Genomic DNA, 21,818 nt, shown 5'->3' on the forward strand with positions numbered 1-21,818 from the left:
GACATTGGCTAGTAAGAGGCAGACCAAGATCGTTTGATTTGTGATCAATGAAAGGGTATCTGAGGGGATAAACTACAGCAACGTATCGGTCAATTGCCATGAGGGAAATAACAAGAGTTCCAACTATCAGGATGTGAGCTTCTACATGAATTTGCAGAATGCAGGGTCCATATGGGACAGCAAGGTAATCTGAAATGAGAGCGGCTAGCATTCACGGAATAATATTAGTGCTGTTCAGTAAGTCTAATATTGCAAGAGTTGCAATGTAAAGAAACATAGGTGTTTGAAGCTGATGGTTCTGCATTATAACCAGAAAGACTAGCAGGTTGTTAGAAAGTGTTGCCAAGTACATGAAGTTGAGACCTGCTATTCTGTAGTTTTTCTGGCTGGATTCAACCGTGCAATGCAGAACAAACTCTGAAACTGATTCCACCGATGTGTTCATCTCTGGAGATTCGAGCTATAAATAAAAAGAACACACCATTGTTACAAAATCCTGCATAATTTAGTTGTAAACATCTCCGTTTACTCTGTATATTGGAGTTTAAATATTTTAAGCCATATTATTCTTGTTGAGTGGCACATTAGCATACCCATTAATACAACTTCTTCCCAGGTTTTGGTACTTGTGTTCAATTCCTTGACTGGTTACCATCAGTATGGAGTGCCTTAGAGGTTTTTACACAGACACTGTGGTTTCCAACCACTTCATAAATATGTGCATCTGAAATTATCTCTTGGTTCTGGTCGTCCTGCTGCACCCTGTGTGAAAATGACATCCATCCAGAGTAGGTTTCTGCTTTATGCCACATGCTACGTGAGTTGGCTTTAGCTGCCTCCTGATGTTAAAATCACATTGAGATGTTGAGCTTTTAGTTACACTGGTCCACTACTCTGGAAAGATCAGCCTGCTTGCCCAAGAGATGCCTCTTTGGTCTCAGCTTTTAATTCCAGGCTGAAGACATGCTACTTTTAGTTTCAGAGCCAGATGTAGAAATCATACAGTATGTCTGGAGGCAACCATAAGTGAATTTGGCTTTAAAGTGGCTGGGAACGATAAGATGAAATGGGTGATAAAAATGAGTTGGTTCACTCTGTTTATAAACCAATCCAGTGCTTCACAGAGGTGGAGGTCAAAGCAGGGGCGGTGACTTTGCAAAGCAAATTGAACCATTAGCCTCGTTCAACAGACTACAAGACTGTGGTCACAATGGATCAACATTCCGTGGCTGAAAAATTCCCTAAAAAGATCTCATATACTGTAGATGTTTTGTCATGTGTGGAGAACACTACATGTGTTAAACCTGTTGCAAATTAAAAGCCTTTATGTAAACCAGATTATATGTTAGTACTCAAAAACCTCACTGTGCTGGTGATAAAAGTGAAGCTGCCACTGGCACTATGTGGTGTCTGGCGCTGTTAGTTACGATGATACTAACACACTCAATTTGAAAGAACAGGCAGCTATGTCCATGAAATGCTGAACTGCAAAATATGCGTTTGAACTAAATGGTGAGACTGGCATTCTGTCCAGGGGCCTCATGTATAAACGGTGCGTACGCACAGAAATGTTGTGTAAGAACTTTTCCACATTCAAATCGCGATGAATAAAACCTACACTTGGCGTAAAGCCATGCACTTTTCCACAGTACCTCATGCCTTGTCGTACGCAAGTTCTCCGCTCGGTTTTGCAGACTGGTGGCACCCAGCGTCAAAGCAGTGCTACTGTTCCTGTGTGATTATTCCTTATTTTCATGACGCGGCTTTATAAATACACCAAAACTAACTGCATATTGTTTATTAGAGTAACACATCTGATTGTAATTAACTTGTAACAATATAATGGTCCAGGGAACAGCCATAGTATTCCAAATACCATAACTGCTTTAGTGTTGTTACTCTCACTGCACCTTCCTCTTCTTATTTTTCTTCTTCTTCTTTCAGCTCCTCCCGTTAGGAGTTGCCACAGCGAATCATCTTTTTCCATATTACTCTCAGTGCACGACTCGGAGTATTTATATCACTGTATCTGAGTGTGAATCACAGCAGCAACTGATCGGAAAGAGAATTATCGGTATACAGCTTCATGGACACGCTGTCTCAGCCACTGCAAAACATTTTAAAGCCTTTCCTGTACGGACCTCACGGTTCAGAAACAGTCTCATCCCAAGAACTTTAAATGCACTCATTTAATTGCACCTTGTAGAACGGTTTGTACTTATAAGTACAATCACCCCACTGTTAACTTGCACTAATTATAATATCGCACAACCTGAGCCACTTTATAAAGCGCGTATTTACATATGATGACGATATCATTTTTAAGATGAAATGCAGCAAAATATGTTTATTAAATTATACAGGGGGCTTGATGTGCTTTGGACGTGCTCTGTCTCTGGGTATGTCAGAGGACTGGGACTGCGTGAAGTGGGTTTTAGCCTCACTTAGGGAGGCAAAAAGGGAGGATGGGGGTCAAGGGGGGAAGAGAAAGAGAGCAGGCTTGATCTATACCTAATCTATCCTATTAATCTTTATAATTATAACTACCAACGTAATAATAAGCTGCATGACAACAACTCTAGGGGATAAACTTGATAAACCTCTGTCATTATCAGAATTACTGGATGCTATAAAGTCACTCCAAGGTGGAATAGCAGCAGGCCCTGACGGCTACCCTGCAGAGTTTTACAAGAAATTCTCCGCTCAGCTAGCTCCCCTCCTATTAGCAACATTTACAGAAGCCAGAGATAACCAATCTCTTCCACAAACCTTTCGCCAAGCACTAATCACTGTCTTTCCAAAACAAAATAAGGACTTATTACAATGTGCATCATACAGACCAATTTCACTTCTGAATAACGACGTTAAAATACTCTCTAAAATCATAGCTAGAAGGATGGAGAAAGTGCTCCCCTCAGTAATATCACAAGACCAAACTGGATTTATTAGGGGCCGACACTTATCTTCAAATCTTCGACGCCTGTTTAATGTAATATACTCACCAACTAAATCAAACACCCCAGAAATATTATTATCATTGGATGCAGAAAAAGCATTCGACATGATTGAATGGAAATACCTTTTTACTATTTTGGAGAAGTTTGGGTTTGGCCCGAACATTTGTGCATGGATTAAATTACTGTATACTAACCCAGAAGCTTCAGTTTGCATCAATAACATTTGCTCAGACTACTTTAAACTAGAGCGTGGCACAAGACAAGGATGCCCTTTGTCACCACTGCTGTTTGCAATTGCCATTGAACCACTGGCAATACATTGTCGAAATACTGATCAGATAAAGGGGATTAGCAGAGAAGGACTGGAACAGAAAATCTCATTATATGCAGATGACATGGTACTGTATATATCGGACCCAGAAAATTCTGTGCCTGCAGTCTTAGCAGCACTCACAGAATTTCAAAAGCTCTCTGGTCTCAGAATTAATCTGAATAAAAGTGTACTCTTTCCGGTGAATTCTCAAGCATATAATATTAGATTAGACACCCTACCTTTTATCATTGCAGAACAGTTTAAATACCTCGGGGTAAACATCACAAGTAAACATAAAGCTCTATATCAACAAAATTTCGTCGTCTGCATGGAAAAAATTAAACAAGACTTGCATAGATGGTCAACCCTTCATCTCACACTAGCTGGAAGAATTAACACTGTTAAGATGAATATTCTTCCTAAGCTCCTTTTTTTATTTCAAAACATACCAATATACATTAATAAATCGTTCTTTAAGCAATTAGATTCAACAATAACCTCATTTATTTGGAATTCTAAACATCCACGCATCAAAAGAGCGACCCTACAAAGACAAAAGGCAGAAGGTGGCATGGCTCTACCTAACTTCCAGTTTTATTACTGGGCGCAAATATACAGTCGATAAGAACCTGGACACAAATAGAAGAACATACACAGGCATGGACCGCAATAGAAGTAAAATCCTGCAGTACTTCTTTGTATTCCCTGCTCTGTGCTCCAATAAACACACGTTATCGGCAATACACTAATAACCCAATTGTGCTCCACTCACTTAGAATCTGGAACCAATGTAGAAAGCATTTTAAGACGGAGAAGCTTCTTTCTGTGGCATCCCTGCAAAAGAACCACCTCTTTCAACCTTCACAAACATATGCAGTTTTAATATCTGGAAAAATTTGGAATTAACTTGCTTAGAGATCTTTATATAGACAACGTCTTTGCATCCTATGAACAATTACATTCCAAATTTAACATTCCAGCTACAAATTTCTTTCACTATCTTCAAATCAGGAACTTTGTTAAACAGAACCTTCCAGATTTTCCTCATCTTGCACCCTCATCCACGCTGGAAAAATATTGCTCAATTTCAAGGAGTTAGACTCCATCGCTACAATATATAAAATCATTTTACAATCCCTTCCTTTCAAAGATCCAAGAGGACACTGGGAAAATGACCTCTCAATTAATATATCAGAAAAGGAGTGGAAAGTAGCAATGCAGAGAATTCACTCAAGCTCCATATGCGCAAAGCATACAATTCAAGATTATATATCGAGCACATCTGTCTCGACTAAAACTCTCCAAAATGTTTCCAGGGCATGATCCAACCTGCGAACGTTGCAACTAAGCCCAGCCTCACTAGGTCACATGTTCTGGGCCTGCACCAAATTAACATTATTCTGGACAAAAATTTTTAATTACCTCTCAGACAGCCTTGGACTCACAATCCCTCCTAACCCATTAACAGCTGTGTTTGGGGTTCTTCCAGAGGGTCTTAAAGTGGAGAAGACAAACAAATTGTGATTGCATTCACTACACTGTTGGCACGCAGACTTATTCTGATAAACTGGAAGAACCCAAACTCTCCTCTTTTAAGTCAGTGGGAAACTGATGTGTTATATTATTTAAAATTGGAAAAAATCAAATACTCAGTTAGAGGATCTGTACAGACTTTTTTCAAAACATGGCAGGATCTAATCAGTAATATTTTAAAATAAGTTTATAAAGCACAGAGAATTTATTAATTTAGGTATTTTTACAAGCCTTAAATTTTACACCGTTGCTCTCTCTCTCAAGGGTGGGGATCGATCTGTTCTTAGCATAATTCTTTTTTTGTAAAAACTTGATTGCTATGTATTGATTGTAATAAAATTAATAAATAAAAATTAAAAAAAAAATTATACAGATAGAACTTTAACATAATTTAAATAATCTATATTCTTCACTGGGAGTGTCATTAAGGATAGAATAATTAAACATGTACTACAAAGATATTTCAATGTTCTTTACACGTTTTGAAGAATCGGCGCTAAGCTTACAGATGGCTTAACGTCAATTACAGAGCTGATTGTATGGCGATCGGTTACTTGGGGAAAGAAAAGCACTGACTGCAGTGACGGCTACGCCAATATATATTGAATATAAAACAGAAAGAGAAAATAACAACACAGCTAAAAATGCAGCGACAAATTTCGGCAAATGTTAAATGCTTGTGTCATGAGCACGAGGCGGCTATGCAGTGTCTGCAATGGACGAGGCCATCCACCGTGCATAACCTACCTTACTGACGGGCGGGCGAAGGAGCCACCGATTCTTCCTCTGCCCAGTGCCACCACAAGCCTAGAGCCGCCCCTGAGTACTGCTGCAATAAATTATTTCATTGAAGTGAAACACATGTTTAATAACGTGCTTTAACTCCTATCATCATGAAAATGATATCACGTATACATCTCAGTATTTTAGTTATTCACAGATGCTGTAATATCACGAATGTAATGGATTCTGTGTCCAGTTGGAGGAAGAGAGCCGGTTTAAGAAGCAAGTAGTGATTCACACACATAGAGCACACAGAAGATCAAATACAAAACAAAGCATTTAACGTGCTACTTTAATTACTATGTGATTTGAGAAACTGGTTAATTAAATGATTTTAAGATGAAGTTTATGATGTTCTACTTTAATGACAAAATAAACTACGTGATTAAAGTGGAAATGTCGAGATTGAAGTTGACATTTCGTGCTTTTTCCCACTGTGTGCCTTTTTTTCTCTGTACCCTAATAAGCTTTCATATGACACTCAGACAGTGGGCTTACAACTCGGCTTTCCATGGCGACCTTGATATGTGACTTCTTTTTTATTTCCGGCACTGTGCGATTTTGTGGATGTGAGCTTTCAAGTTTCTCCAACACGCTATGCCACTCGATCAACTTCCTTTTGTTGATTATACCACGGTTTATTTGAACAAATAGTATGCTTTTCCTTTGCCTCCACTTGGTATTCGCTGAAATTCTTATATTTTCCCTCGTGCTTTTCCTATTGTCTTTTCACAGAAGGCTGCGCTTAAGGGCAATTTATATTGATTTGCACATTCAAAGAGGCGTAATTCTGGGAGGAGTAGGGGCGTTACATAAAGCGCGTGCACGAGCGTTAGTTTTCACGCTGATCGGGATTTAGGTAACGGAAGGACGTGGAATTTGAAGTACGCACAGATTCCTGCATCTGGATTTTTCTGTGCGTAAGCACATTTCGGCTTTTGTGCTTACGCCATGTTATAGTGCGAGTTCTACGCACAGCGTTATACATGAGGCCCCAGGTGTTGTTCCTGCCTTGCACCCAATATTTAAGATAGCAGGCAGATGGATGGATGGATGGACTAAGTGGTGTGGTGTCAAACCCAAATGAAAGGACGTGAAAAGAACTGCCATTTAGAAAATTGTTGAAGGAAATGTAATTTTCAGTCCTCAGTACCCTGAAACAGTAAAAGTGCCTGACGACACTGACCCATAGATAAGGCTGCTCGGCACCCAACTTCTCGCTGCATGTCAAAACAAATAATAAAATTAAGATAAAATTGGGTGGCATGGTGGCACAGTGGGTAGCGCTGCTGTCTTGCAGTTAGGAGACCCGGATTCACATGTTCTCCCCGTGTCTGCGTGGGTTTCCTCCGGGTGCCCTGGTTTCCTCCCACAGTCCAAAGACATGCAGGTTAGGTGCATTGTCGATTTTAAATTGTCCCTAGTGCGTGCTTGGTGTGTGTGTGTGTGCACGCATTGAGGTGGGCTGGTGCCCTGCCCGGGGTTTGTTTCCTGCCTTGCACCCTGTGTTGGCTGGGATTGGCTCCAGCAGACCCCTGTAACCCTGTAGTTAGGATATAGCGGGCTGGATAATGGATGGATGGAAGATACAATTGCTGTCTGAATATGGCTGCAGTGTTTTAACATGTAGTATCCATATAGGCCACAATGTTTTTCTAAACACTATTTGTTAATGTAATGCATTATAGTGATGCAATAGTCAAAATGACACCAAGATGTATAAATTAATCATTAAGCTTCAAGTACTGAGTACTTGAGTTGATACCAGGAATTTTACTTTTCTATTTCCTCTCAGTGTCTTTTGTTCTTTTTCTTTATCTTTTTCCTGTCTTTCCATAGATATTTTAAATATCTGTCTAATACATGAGAAAATGCCACCCTGAAAGTTTAAAGTGTATGGAATGGAGTAAATTGGGGGTGGGTTTTTTGGAAGAAACCCTGCAAGCCTTTTAAGAGTTTGATTTCACTGCTGTTCACTATAAGCTTTTAGGGAGTTGTCGTCAGATATGTGTTCTTGTTTGAAAATCATGTCTGGCCCCACGATACTACACTACCTGAGTCTAGTGTACCACTGATTAGAATCACTGATAAGCTGTGCATATTGTATCTGGCTGTTTGTCATTTGTACAAAAAAAAATAATAATGCAGTAAATAAGAAATGTTACTTTTTTACTGTTTCTCTTCTCGGTATTCTGCCAAAGCACTTCTTGCCACTGCCTTACTTTTAAGTAGTTTTTCTGCAACTTGGAAGATTTGGTATTCAAGAGTGAAAAGATCTTGGTCTTATTAAACTGTCCGGCACAATCTCATTTTATCTAAAGTGCACCCAAGTGGGGTCCTAGTCGGCCAAAGTATCCAGAACTGTCCATTGCAGTACCCTCTCACACAAACATGCACTTGGGCCAATGTAAAATCTCCCCTTAAGCTAACCTGTACTTGTGGGAGCAAAACTAGAGTCCCCAAAGGAAAACCCATGTGGGCACAGAAAGAAAGTGGGAATGCCATGCTTACAACATTTGTGATCAAAATTCAAACCAACGACTCTCGATCTGTTATAAGCAATGCACCATTGTGAAAAACTAAAAAATGATTTAATTTAAAAATGGTGCCCTTTAGTGGGTAAGGATTTAATTTTAATATTATTAGTTTTCGATTTATTTTTTTATTAAGTGTGTTGTGATACCAACATAGTACACAATAAGTACAAATATAATATGAAAAAAGAAACGCAAGTGTCTGGTTCAAATGTAAACAATGAACCTTCATGAAATACAAATACAATAACACTTAACACTAGAATTACCAGAGCCTACGAAAAAACTTGTAGATCTGTCCCACCTTAAATCGCTTCTTAAAACCATTCTCACCTCTCCGTCAGCGTCTTTTGTTAATCTAAATGTGCTGATAAAAGAAAAGTTGCAAGTAGTAGGTTATTCCATCCCCCACCGACTTAGAACGTGCACAAACTTCTCCCAGCTCATGCCTTGATTGATTATCTGGGAGTGAAGTGGAGTTTTAGAGTGGAAATAATAGATCGTTATTTGGAATACACACATTTTACGTGTGTTCCGTTTCTACAGTAATCCGTGTAAACACATTTTTAAAACACAGACGTTTTTCATATTGTAGTAGTAAATGACAAAATGTAGGCATAAACTATATAATGTATGAAGCCTGAAGTCCAAATATCAAACACTTTCACAACAGGTACAAATATAACAGAACAAGTATGCTTTTATTCAAAAATATAACTGCAGAAAAAAAGCCGCCTTAGCATGCCACATCGACAGACACTACAGCTGTCACAATAATGTAATGGTATCAGCCGCTGACTAGTAATCAAAAGGTCATGAGTTTGATTCCGCACGACTCAGTTTTGAGAAGTAAACTGCTCTTATTCTTACTATTTTAGAATAAAAACATACATTTGATTTCAGTGTGTAACAGCCGGTGTGATTTATGATACTTGAAAAGCTTAGGTTTTTTTTTTATTCACTTTTCATTCTCTCAGTCATGATCAGGATCCTAAGGACACTGCTGTTTTCACATAAAGATGCACTATAGCTCTGCAGCGTACTTGTGACTGCATTCTCGTACCAATGCTTGCGAACTGAAGTGCCTGTGTGCACTTTTCGTGGCATTACATGTCTATTTTTTGAGCATGCCCATGTCGCTCAAACACAGGAACATATGTTGGAGTTTGTACTGTGCTCAATTTATGAATGGGTGCAAATCCCAACGATTCTACTATATGAAGTGTTTCTTTTCTCCCACTTCTACCCAAGTTGAAATCTGGTTTTCTCCTTCCAGGCTGTGAACCTTTTATAACAGGACACATGAAAGCTGATAAAGTACGTTTAACATTAGAAAGGTTGTGATGAGAACAGACCAATCATCCCAACCACCTTGTCCATCCTGCTCACCAAGATTGTCCAAAATAACATTTAATTAAAATTTTGGTGATTCCTAAAATCCTTGTCAACACCCCACTACATGTAATTTGTAACATTTTCCATGTGTCTATGGTTCATTGCATGAAGAAAAAATGTGCAGTGGTGTGAAAAACTATTTGCCCCCTTCCTGATTTCTTATTCTTTTGCATGTTTGTCACACAAAATGTTTCTGATCATCAAACACATTTAACCGTTAGTCAAATATAACACAAGTAAACACAAAATGCAGTTTTTAAATGATGGTTTTTAGTATTTAGGGTGAAAAAAAAATCCAAACCTACATGGCCCTGTGTGAAAAAGTAATTGCCCCCTGAACCTAATAACTGGTTGGGCCACCCTTAGCAGCAATAACTGCAATCAAGCGTTTGCGATAACTTGCAATGAGTCTTTTACAGCGCTCTGGAGGAATTTTGGCCCACTCATCTTTGCAGAATTGTTGTAATTCAGCTTTATTTGAGGGTTTTCTAGCATGAACCGCCTTTTTAAGGTCATGCCATAGCATCTCAATTGGATTCAGGTCAGGACTTTGACTAGGCCACTTCAAAGTCTTCATTTTGTTTTTCTTCAGCCATTCAGAGGTGGATTTGCTGGTGTGTTTTGGGTCATTGTCCTGTCGCAGCACCCAAGATCGCTTCAGCTTGACTTCACGAACAGACGGCTGGACATTCTCCTTCAGGATTTTTTGGTAGACAGTAGAATTCATGGTTCCATCTATCACAGCAAGCCTTCCAGGACCTGAAGCAGCAAAACAACCCCAGACCATCACACTACCACCACCATATTTTACTGTTGGTATGATGTGCTTTTTCTGAAATGCTGTGTTCCTTTTACGCCAGATTTAACGGGACATTTGCCTTCCAAAAAGTTAAACTTTTGTCTCATCAGTCCACAAGGTATTTTCCCAAAAGTCCTGGCAATCATTGAAATGTTTCTTAGCAAAATTGAGATGAGCCCTAATGTTCTTTTTGCTTAACAGTGGTTTGCGTCCTGGAAATCTGCCATGCAGGCCGTTTTTGCCCAGTCTCTTTCTTATGGTGGAGTCGTGAACACTGACCTTAATTGAGGCAAGTGAGGCCTGCAGTTCTTTAGACGTTGTCCTGGGGTCTTTTGTGACCTCTCGGATGAGTCGTCTCTGCGCTCTTGGGTAATTTTGGTCGGCCGCCACTCCTGGGAAGGTTCACCACTGTTCCATGTTTTGCCATTTGTGGATAATGGCTCTCACTGTGGTTTGCTGGAGTCCCAAAGCTTTAGAAATGGCTTTATAACCTTTACCAGACTGATAGATCTCAATTACTTCTGTTCTCATTTGTTCCTGAATTTCTTTGGATCTTGGCATGATGTCTAGCTTTTGAGATGCTTTTGGTCTACTTCTCTGTGTCAGGCAGCTCCTATTTAAGTGATTTCTTGATTGAAACAGGTGTGGCAGTAATCAGGCCTGGGGGTGGCTACGGAAATTGATCTCAGGTGTGATACACCACAGTTAGGTTATTTTTTAACAAGGGGGCAATTACTTTTTCACACGGGGTAGGTAGGTTTGGATTTTTTTTCTCCCTAAATAATAAAAACCATCATTTAAAAACTGCATTTTGTGTTTACTTGTGTTATATTTGACTAATGGTTAAATATGTTTGATGATCAGAAACATTTTGTGTGACAAACATGCAAAAGAATAAGAAATCAGGAAGGGGGCAAATAGTTTTTCACACCACTGTATGTTTGTAAAATCTATCTTTAAGTTTCCAACCGTGTCCCTATTTTCTTGTTGCAGAATTTATTTTAAAGTAACAACTAGGATGAACTGTACTAATTCCTTTGAACATTTTAAACACTGCAGTAATGTCCCCACTTAATCTGTTTGCTTAATCTGAAAAGCTACAAATCGTTCAGTCTCTCCTCATAGCCCATACCTCTCAGTCCCAGTGCTGCTATGTCCTTTTTGTAACATGAAGACCAAAACTGTATGCAATACTTCAGCCGAGGCCTAATTAGTCCATTATATAACTTAAGCAAAACATCCCTTGAATCCATGCATCGTGATAAACAAACTAACATCTTTTTAGCTTTCTTGACCACTTCTGAACACTGTCTTTATGTAGTTAGTGATGAGTTCACTATTACTCCCAGGGTCTTCTCATAAGGGATACTTTCAGGTTTCAGACCTCCCATTGCATATTCAAATGTAACATTTTTACTTCCTACATATAAAAGTTTATCCTTGCTTATTTTAAATTTCATCAACCATAGATCTTGCTTGCATTCCTGCTGGAAGAGTTGTTGGTGAGTCCACAAAAAGAGCGCTTACCCTGTGGTCTGTGTATGGATCCCAATGCTCCATTGCAGTGATGGAGACACTGTGCCGTCTTCCGCATGAGGCATAAAATTGAGGTTCTGATTCTCCTGAGTCATTAAAGATCCCTGGGCATGTTTTAGAAAGTGTTAGGTTTATCCAGATATCTTGGCTACATTGCCTGTCACGGCTTCATCCATTCTGGCCCCTTAATCATCCCCTGTTCCCTAACTGGCTGTTTCTCTCACACCTTCACCTCCTAATAACTAATGTGGTTAGCATACTGGGGCCGTAATGGCAGCCGTTGCTTTATCCAGGTGGGTGCTACACATTGGCGGTAGTTGAAGTGGTTCCCCTCTGTCTATGTAAAGTGCTTTGAGTAAAGAGAAATGTGTTATATACATGTAATTATTATTATTATTTTCAACTAATTCTGAAAAAGTTCCATAGATCCTCATTGTAAGTTGAAAGAATAAATTGTTTTTAAAATTTATAAATAAAAACCCTTTACTTCAGAAAAAAAGTTTTATGTGGCAAATGAATGTATACCGTGACAGAAGAAGAAGAAATAACTTTGACTTGGAAAACAGCGAACGCGTCCTTTAATTGGCCTGTTGATTGAGTCAACGGTCTGCGTGAGTGCGTATGCCAGGTTAGGTTGGGTTGCTACCTGTTAATTTATAATGGAAAAGCAGATGTATTTTGAAGGAAGTTGCTAGTGCCAAACAAGCCCACTCACCTTTTAATATCATATCTAAGTTTGTCTTGATGGCCTCATTCGGCAAAGCTAGAAGAGATCTGAAAATTACATAAAAAAGCCAGTTTAGTGAAAAAAGTTTAAGAAGAAAGAGAAGAGACAGGAATCTGATCCATAATTCAAATTTGAAGCACTTTCTCAAATACTTCACAGATCAACAGAAAATAACAACATTGGACATCTTTAAAGTTGCTTGTAAACATACAGTATATAAACTATCATGGAACATTATTCATAGCCAAAGATTATTTTAAAACTCTGTTCCATTTGTTTTCTGCACTTGCTTAGTCCATTTCAGGGTCATTGAAGACAGAGCTTAGCATCAGGCTTAAGGCAGGAATCAACTCAAGACAGGATGTCAATGTTTAGATCAGTTTTATCCCATTTGAGTGAGTGACTCCACATCATTTGTGGCACAGACACAGTCGCACGGCAGAGAAGACTTTATATACCAAGAACACAAACATCCTGCAACCTGGGTGTCTGTGAGCCTAAATAGATTCCAGGCTTTTTTCTTTGCTCCTGTTCTCCATTTCCCAATACATCTGAGACAATTTGAATATCACAGACAAGAAAATTTAAATTATTGATGCTCTTGATTCTTATCCTCTTTGGTTCACACTCTCTTCTTTCTTAGGGCATATATGTGGACGCTGGGTTTCAGTGAAGGGCACGATTCACATATGTTTTTTTCTCATGACTAAAATTAAATGAAATATTCATTGTTCTTAGATCCCAGAAGTCTATATTAAAGATTTTACCTGAAATATAATGAAACATATTGTAATAATTGTAATAAATGTATTTCCAAATATATTGTGTAAGAGAGGCAATATACTGAGTTTACAGACAGATCATTCATTTCAGATTTCTTTTATCTGGAAAAGATTAAACACAATCATTCCAATGACCTCCCCATAACTCACTAAAAGTCGTTCAAGTAGGTGGCTGCCTTGGTGTGTGCTCTGCAGTTTATTCCACAGTGAAACATGGGATATTCTTAGGAAATTTCTTACTTGCTCCTCACTTTTAGTAGTCAGATTTGACAGCAAATTATGAACAACTAACGCTGTAAAGGTGTGAGCTGCAATGGATTTTGTAATATGCCATATTGGATAAGCAAATTGGTTGAAGGGGTTATTGGCAGAAAAAAAAATGTTTAATGCATTTATCTTAAGTACTAGCTGCAGGAAATGAATAAATCTACTATCAGGCTAACTATTAAAAAAAAGGACTTGAATATTGGCTCTTAAGGAAAAGTTACTTTATGGAAAAGTCATACATTCTCATGTAGCATATCAAAATAGAAAGCAACAGCTCAGCATATGAAAATCAAGAATGTTAAAAAATTTAAAAGTTCTTAAGACCCTTTTTTTTAAATCACCTAATTTAAATTACCATTTTACAAATGACATAGAATTTCAGAGTGATTCGGTCTAATATAGATCTAGGTATAAAGAATACTAAGAATAATATTTAGAATTACAGAATCTATAGGATATTTTCAATACTACTGTAGGATAATATATTATTAAAATATATACTGCATTATACAAAAATAACATTATATATATATATATACTGTATATATATATATATATACATACATTCATAAAAATATAGTGAAATGTTTTCTCTATAATGTATTATACAGAATATTATAACTATTATTTACAGTATCTGAAATTATATGGCCATTTACAAAAATGTACATATTTTTATCAGTATACTACAATGTATTGCAATGTATTCATCCTTTAAGTATATTAATTTTTAATATAATATATTAATATTGGTAGTTCTATATTTTACAAAATATATATGTTACATGTACTGTAAACCCTAGTTTATCGCAGGTAATCCATTCCAGACTGTACCGCGATAAATGAATTTCCACGAAGTAGGATTCTTTATTTACAAATCTAATATTTTCGCAGTTAGAGCATAGAAAACCTGTTTATGACCTTCTAAATATGTTTTTTAACATTATTAGAGCCCCCTGGACATGAAATAACACCCTTTAGTCAAAAGTTTAAACTGTGCTCCATGACAAGACAGAGATGACAGTTCTTTATCACAATTAAAAGAATGCAAACATATCTTCCTCTTCAAAGTGCATGTCAGTAGCAGAGAATGTCAGAGAGAGAAAAAGAGAGAGACAGAGAAAAGCAAACAATCAAAAATCAATACGTGCTGTTAGAGCTTTTAAGTGTGCAAAGGGAAGCATATCGTAGTTTTATTTAACACATAATACGTGCTCTGATTGGGTAGATCTCAGCCATCCGCCAATAGCATCCCTTGTATGAAATCAACTAGGCAAACAAACTGAGGAAGCATGTACCATAAATTAAAAGAAATCCACGAACCAGCGAAAAATCTGTGATATATATATTTAGATATACTGACATTTAAAATCCGCGATGGAGTGAAGCTGCGAAAGTCGAAGCGCGATATAGCGAGGGATCATTGTATACTCTTTTTTTTGTAAGGGCAAACATTTGCAAATATCAGAACATTAAAATTTAACTTAATAAAAAGATGATTGAAGATTGAACCATTCTCATTGCCATCACATCAGTGTCTTTTATCTTTAAAATTCAAAATTAACTGATTTTATAATAGTACTTCTTGTAGCAAATGGTTAAAGAAATCATCGTCTTGAGTTGAGTTCGTAATGCACCTAAAGAACAAACTGAGCTGGAAATGAACAATGTGGTATGCAGCAGATGTGCTAATTCAGCACTGCACCGATCCTCATGTCGATCTCCTGCTCAATTCTTCCCTCACTTGTGAACAAGACCCCGAGATGCTTGAACTCCTCCACTTGGGGGAAGATCTCGCTTCCAATCCTGAGAGGGCACTCCACCCTTTTCCGGCTGAGAACCATGGTCTCGCATTTGTAGGTGCTGATTCCCATCCCAGACGCTTCACACTCAGCTGCAAACCAATCCAGAGAGAGCTGAAGATCATGGCCTGACGAAGCAAACAGGACAACATCATCTGCAAAAAGCAGTGACCAAATCCTGCGCCCACCAAACAGGACCCTCTCAATGCCCTGGCTGTGCCTAGAAATTCTGTCCATAAAAGTTATGAACAGAAACCGTGACAAAGGGCAGCCATGGCGGAGTCCAACTCTCACCGGAAACGGGTTCGACTTACTGCCGGCAATGTGGACCAAGCTCTGACACCGATTGTACAGGGACCAAACGGTCCTTATCACGAGGTCTGGTACCCCATACACCCGGAACATCCCCCACAGAATTCCCCAAGGGAAACAGTCGAATGCCTTTTCCAAGTCCACAAAACACATGGAGACTGGTTGGGCAAACTCCCATGCACCCTCCAGGACTGTGCCAAGGGTGTAGAGCTGTTCCACGACTAGGACGAAACACACCAATGATCATTTAGTGAGTCTCTACAAGAAAACATTAAAATAACATTTTGGTTAAAAAAATACTAAAAGGAAAAACAAATCGTATGTGTGTTTATCTTTGTTTTTGAAAATACTTTACATACTGCAGCATATTCTGTCTATTCTAAATTTTGAATGATCAAAAGAAGTTTGAAGCGTAAAAATCAGTCGCATTTTTGGCATTAACATTCTGGTTTGGCCCTGTCAGATTTTGCTTATATGTTTGCAGACGTCTCTAATGTGAACATCAACTTTACTAACTAATCTGTTCCACTTTTGACTTGCAAAACATGCAAGTTCATGCAAGGTCACAAAAATCAATAAAACATTTAATTGCAGGTGTGGGGTCTGTTTTGATTGACATCAGATCATGGCGATACCCTGTGACATCTTCATCATCTGATAATGTATAGAATAGCAATGGAGACGTAAAATCTATTTAAGAAAAAGTTAAGATTCAAATGGCTTTAAGGTGCAAAAGGACAAGCTGCAGTATCATGGAAACAGTACAAAGGGTACACTTATAGCACAACTTGAACTGCACACCCAGCAGCAGTGCTATATACCAATTGCCAAGGTGTTTACAGGAAAGTGGGAGGCTGGAGTGAGACTGGCAAACAACTGAAAAAAAATGATTATCTTCCGCACTAGGACTCACGCTTCTTTGAAACAAGAGCAGCCTACTGCTGGCTTCTTTTCCACAAAGTAGAAAGAGAGAATGTGGGCTTTTTCAAATTTAGCACAGTCTACCACAGCAGAGCGTGAAAATTAGGATCATGCATAATGTTTTGTGAATGATGTCTTCCTTATATTGAAGTTTGTGCTTTTTGCAAATTCCTGAGGGTACTTTTAAGGGAGTAAATAGTACTGGACTTTTTTGAACCTCATTTTATAGGCGTAAATGGGAAAAAGCTTGAAAAGGAACTGCAAATGTGTTATTAGAAACAAACAAAATAACAGGTTCAAGCCCAAGGACTTTAAGCCATTGAATAATTCAGCAGAAGTGTGTCAAAAATGCTACTGGGGATCATTTATACCAATGGCAATACACCTTTATAGCGAGTGCCTCTCTTTCTTTCTTTTTGCTCCTTCTGTGTACTTATCACTCGTTACTGTGGATTTGAGAGGGGGTATGCTGTTGGTTATAATTAAATATACATTTCTTCTATTAAGCTTCTGAAAAAGTCAAATATCCTCCTGGGGACAAAGTGCTATCTATCTATCTATCTATCTATCTATCTATCTATCTATCTATCTATCTATCTATCTATCTATCTATCTATCTATCTATCTATCTATCTATCTATCTACCAACAGAAACCCTGTCCAGCATTAGTTTCTTTGCTTAATACTGCTAGAATAAATGTTTTTTCTGTGTCTTTCAGATCAAGAATTTCAGAGGATCACAACACTACATCTTGAACCATCATTTAAGTGGCTTTCCTATCTGTCTATCTATCTATCCTGAGCATGGGAAAGGCACTATATAAATAAAATGTATTATTATTTATTATTAAGAAAAAAATAAAGTGATAACAATACAATTTCCTTTCAAACCCTAACATTTCTAATCTGTGAAACAACAATCCTAAGAAAACAGTAATTTTTTGATACATATATATACTGTATATACTATTTATATAGTAAGAGAAAGATGACAATGATAAAGAGTTGGGGTACCAGCCTAGTTAATTGTTTTTGCAGAATAAACATAAACTACATGCAATTATTGCAGAGTCATCTTTAACAGGCGTGAGATCAGAACAGCACTATCCCAAGATAGTGGGTCCGTTCAACAGAAACAAGCGAATCTAGGTGGATGGACACCTGAAGGGGTAGAGGTCAATTACCCTCAGTGGGCATCTTTTCTGAGCTGTGGGTGATAAAAGAGAGATAAAAGAGTTAGCAATCACACACCCTAGTGTGCCCGGAAGTGGCCCTTGGATGTGCCTGCGTGACAATATATACTGTAAACTAGCAGAGTGGTGGCTCTGAGGCTAGGGATCTGCACTGGCAATCGGAAGGTTGCCAGTCCAAATCCCATAAATGCCAACAGGGACACTGCAAGACCCTTAACCTGCCATTTGCTATAAATGCAAAGAATTATTATTATTATATATACATATACATATGCATTTCTCCCTCTACAATTTCCAAATCCCTCAGTACCTCCTTAGTAGTCCCTGTTACTGCTCTGAGGTTATCCACTTGCTCATTTGTAAACACCTCAGAAAAATGTAAGTTTAGGGCATCTGCTATTTTACTGTCTGTATCTTTTAATTCCCCTTTACTATTTCTGATGTACTTGACCTTTCTTCTTAACTGTTCTTTTACTACAAAAATACTGAAAGAATCTCTTAGGGTCTTCTTTCACCTTATCTGCTCTATTCCTCTCCAACTGTCTTTTAGCCTCCCTGATATCCTTCTTAATGGTTGCCCTCATGTTCTCATACGCGCTACGATTCACTTTGCAGTCATTAGTCTTATATGAATATAAAGCAGTTTTTTCCTTTGCAAGTTCTTTTTTAAATTTTTTTTAGTTTCCTATTTCCTATTTTTTTCTTAGTTTCCTATTAATTCCAACTTTAGGTATGTATCTGTCCTGCATTACATGTAAAACATTTTTAAACCTGTTCCACTGCTCCTTGACTGTCACCACATTTTACATCACAGTGTATCCTACTTAGACTTTGTCGCATCTGCTCAGAATTAGCACATCCAAAGTTCAACTTCACAATTTTAGTCTTTGCATCTGCACTCTTACAAAATACCGAGAATTGTATCACATTATGGTCACTTGACCCTAGTGGTTCAATCACCTCTACACCCTCAATTCTATCCTGATTATTACAGAATACTAAATCCAGACAGGCTTCACCCCGTGTTGGTGCTTTAACATGCTATGTTAAAAAACAGTCGCTGATTACTTCTAAAAACTCCTGCTCTTGTGCTCCTCCATCTGCAAGGTACACAAGAAGTACACATACAAAGATACTAGATTTTATTTTGTAAAAATAAATAAATGTCATCTTACAAACAGTTCAAGTGTGCTAATTCAAACATGAGAACAATAAATTGTGAATTTAAAAATGTCCTATAAAATCACAATTAATAAAAAAAATAACCACAATTGAACAAAATTGAATTCCCTCTTCTGAAAGCATTATCCAGGAACAAATTGACAATCATCTTGGTCAAAGCACGTTTAACGACATCCTTGCTAGATATTTTGATTATTTTATTAGCTATCCAAGCAGATTTGATAAGAGACATTGGTTTCTACTTATTTGTAAAATTTCTTCTGTTATACACAACATGACAAGGAAAGTAATTTTATTGATAGGTGAGGTTGCTCCTTTACATCCAAATTCAATGACCTGTGCCTCACTTGCAAGAACTTCAGCAATGACCGAAATGAAGCAGCTACCGCCAACTAAATTATAAAACAATGTGTGATAAAGCGAAATGCATTTCCCTCTGGCAGGAAATGGTGCCATCTTTGACCAGCTTTCCTGCCTAGCTGAAAATCTTACTGCAAATTAACAGACATAAAGTACACGTAAAAGGATTTAATTTCCTCCAGCTGTTTTCCACATGAAAAATTTGTAAAGGCTTGTTTTAATCTCCTTATTGCGAAAACTATAAATAATGGGATTCAGCATAGGAGGAACAGTATTGCCGACCATGACAAGAGTGTTGTAGGCTTCAGTAGACAAAATAATCCCGGTTCCTGGCAACAGGTATGACAAAATCAGAGGTATATAAATAGTACAAACCACCAATAAGTGAGTCAGGCAGGTGCTAAACACCTTTTTTCTTTCTTTCGTAGAAGAAATTTGAAGTGCTGCCAAAGTGATTCGTAAGTAGGAAAACAAAATCAATAGCAGTGGGTCAATAAAAAAGATAACTGTCAGCCCAGAGAGATAAGTCAAAAATTTGGAATCTTCAGTACATGACTTCTGAACCATTGCAGAATAATCACAGAAACAAGAAGAAAGAATGTTACCTTGACAAAAAGGAAGTTCGGTCAAAAGAACTGTCAATGGTATGACGAATATAACTGCAATGACATTGATTAGTAAGATGCAGACCAAGACTGTTTGATTTGTGATCACTGAAGGGTATCTGAGGGGATAAACGACAGCAACATAGCGGTCAGCTGCCATGAGAGATAAAGTAAGAGTTCCGACTGCCAGAATGTGAGCTTCTACATGAATCTGCAGAATGCAAGGTCCATATGGGACAGCAAGGTAATCTGAAATGAGGGCGGCTACCATTCGTGGAATAAGATTAGTGCTGTTCAGTATGTCTAGTATTGCAAGAGTTGCAATTAAAAGAAACATGGGCGTTTGAAGCTGATGGTTCTGCACTATGACCAGAAAAACCAGCAGGTTGCTACAAATTGATATCAAGTAAATGAAGATGAGAGCTGCAATCGTATAGTTCCTCTGACTTGAATCAACCACACAGTGCAGCACAAACTCTGACTCCATGGAGGTGTTCATCTTCAGATACGAAAGTGTCCACCTGCAAATAAAAGAATATTCCATTGTTCCAAAATCCTTCAGTTTTTAAAAGAGTCGGCACTTAGTACAGTAGTAATTGTCTCCATTTGCTCTGCAACTTTCTTAACTGGACTTCAATAATGAATACCAAATTGTTGTTGCTACACACAGTATGCCCATCAGTACTCCTTCTTCCTTGGGTTAGGTTCTTGTGATCAGCTCCTTGACTGGTTACCATCATCTCTATTGAAGGCTTAAGATTTGTTATCCAAATACTGTGGTTTGGAAACCACCTTACAAAGATCAGCGTGGAGTGGGCAGCCAGTTGCCAAAGTGCCCAGTAGTATCTGCTGCTGTGCCCACTCATACACACTAGCAGTGGAGGCCAATTTAGAATCACCGTTTAAGCTAATTTATACTTTGGAAGTAAAACCAGTGCCCAAAGGAGAACCCTTGTGGACAAGTGCAAACGCTATGCACACAACATCAGTGAGCAGAATTTCAGCCAAAGATGCTGGATCAATGATGCCCACTGCATGACTGTGATGTCTAGGATGTAAAATGAAATAATGATTTCATTTAAGTTGGTGCTCTTCAGTAAGTGTGGATTTAGATTTAATGATAATCATTTTATTTTTATTTGTTCATATTAAGTGTTCTATGAACCCAACATAATATATATTACATTATTTCATATTACAAATCTAAAATGAAAACAATGCAAACATAAAGTTTTAACATGAACAGTAGAACTTCATGCTGTTGATTCAATGTTCTTGAATTTTAGTTTTTGCTATGAAACCTAATTACCAAAGGTAGATATAACCTACGAGGAATATGGATAAACTTTATAATGACAAGCGCTGGAGATGCTTCTTTTGGCGTGGGGCTCATAGCATCTGCCTCCTCCATCCTTGGCAGCCCTGCAATATGTGGGACCACATGGTGGCTCCATACACTATCTAGACATTTCACACAGTTTGCTCAATCTCGTACCTCACTTGCGTTCGGAGGCAACACCATATGCCTTACATTTCCCAGCTCTGCCAGGATCCTCAAAGAGACTTACCACTGGTTATTCAGTAAGACTGTCGAATTTTACATCAGAGAAGCATCTATGGAGTGCTTGCAGATAAGTTCTTTGTATTAACATCCACTCTTTCATGGTTTGTGCCTTTTAATGAACGTGTGCTAATCCCAGTGATGGCGTTTCTTTTCTTCCACTTCTGTCCTTATTATAATATGCTTTATAGTTTCTTTAACACTACTTTACATTTTCATGGTATAAAGGGAAAATTTGTTTAATTGAAAGGTCCAA

The 21,818-nt window shown here is 38.0% G+C and overlaps 1 protein-coding gene across 1 annotated transcript; it reads right to left on the minus strand.

The window, feature by feature from the left end:
* Nucleotides 1–211: 211 nt before the first annotated feature.
* On the minus strand, nucleotides 212–20,500 carry LOC120524290 (olfactory receptor 1D2-like). The gene is made up of 3 exons (XM_039746150.1): nucleotides 20,002–20,500; nucleotides 13,982–14,046; nucleotides 212–460 (listed from the first exon to the last, which is right to left on the minus strand). The coding sequence occupies exons 1-3, from the start codon at nucleotides 20,498–20,500 to the stop codon at nucleotides 212–214; spliced, it is 813 nt and encodes a 270-aa protein (XP_039602084.1).
* Nucleotides 20,501–21,818: the final 1,318 nt, after the last annotated feature.

This window comes from Polypterus senegalus, chromosome 2 (genome assembly GCF_016835505.1).
Source record: "Polypterus senegalus isolate Bchr_013 chromosome 2, ASM1683550v1, whole genome shotgun sequence".
Lineage (NCBI taxonomy): Eukaryota > Metazoa > Chordata > Cladistia > Polypteriformes > Polypteridae > Polypterus > Polypterus senegalus.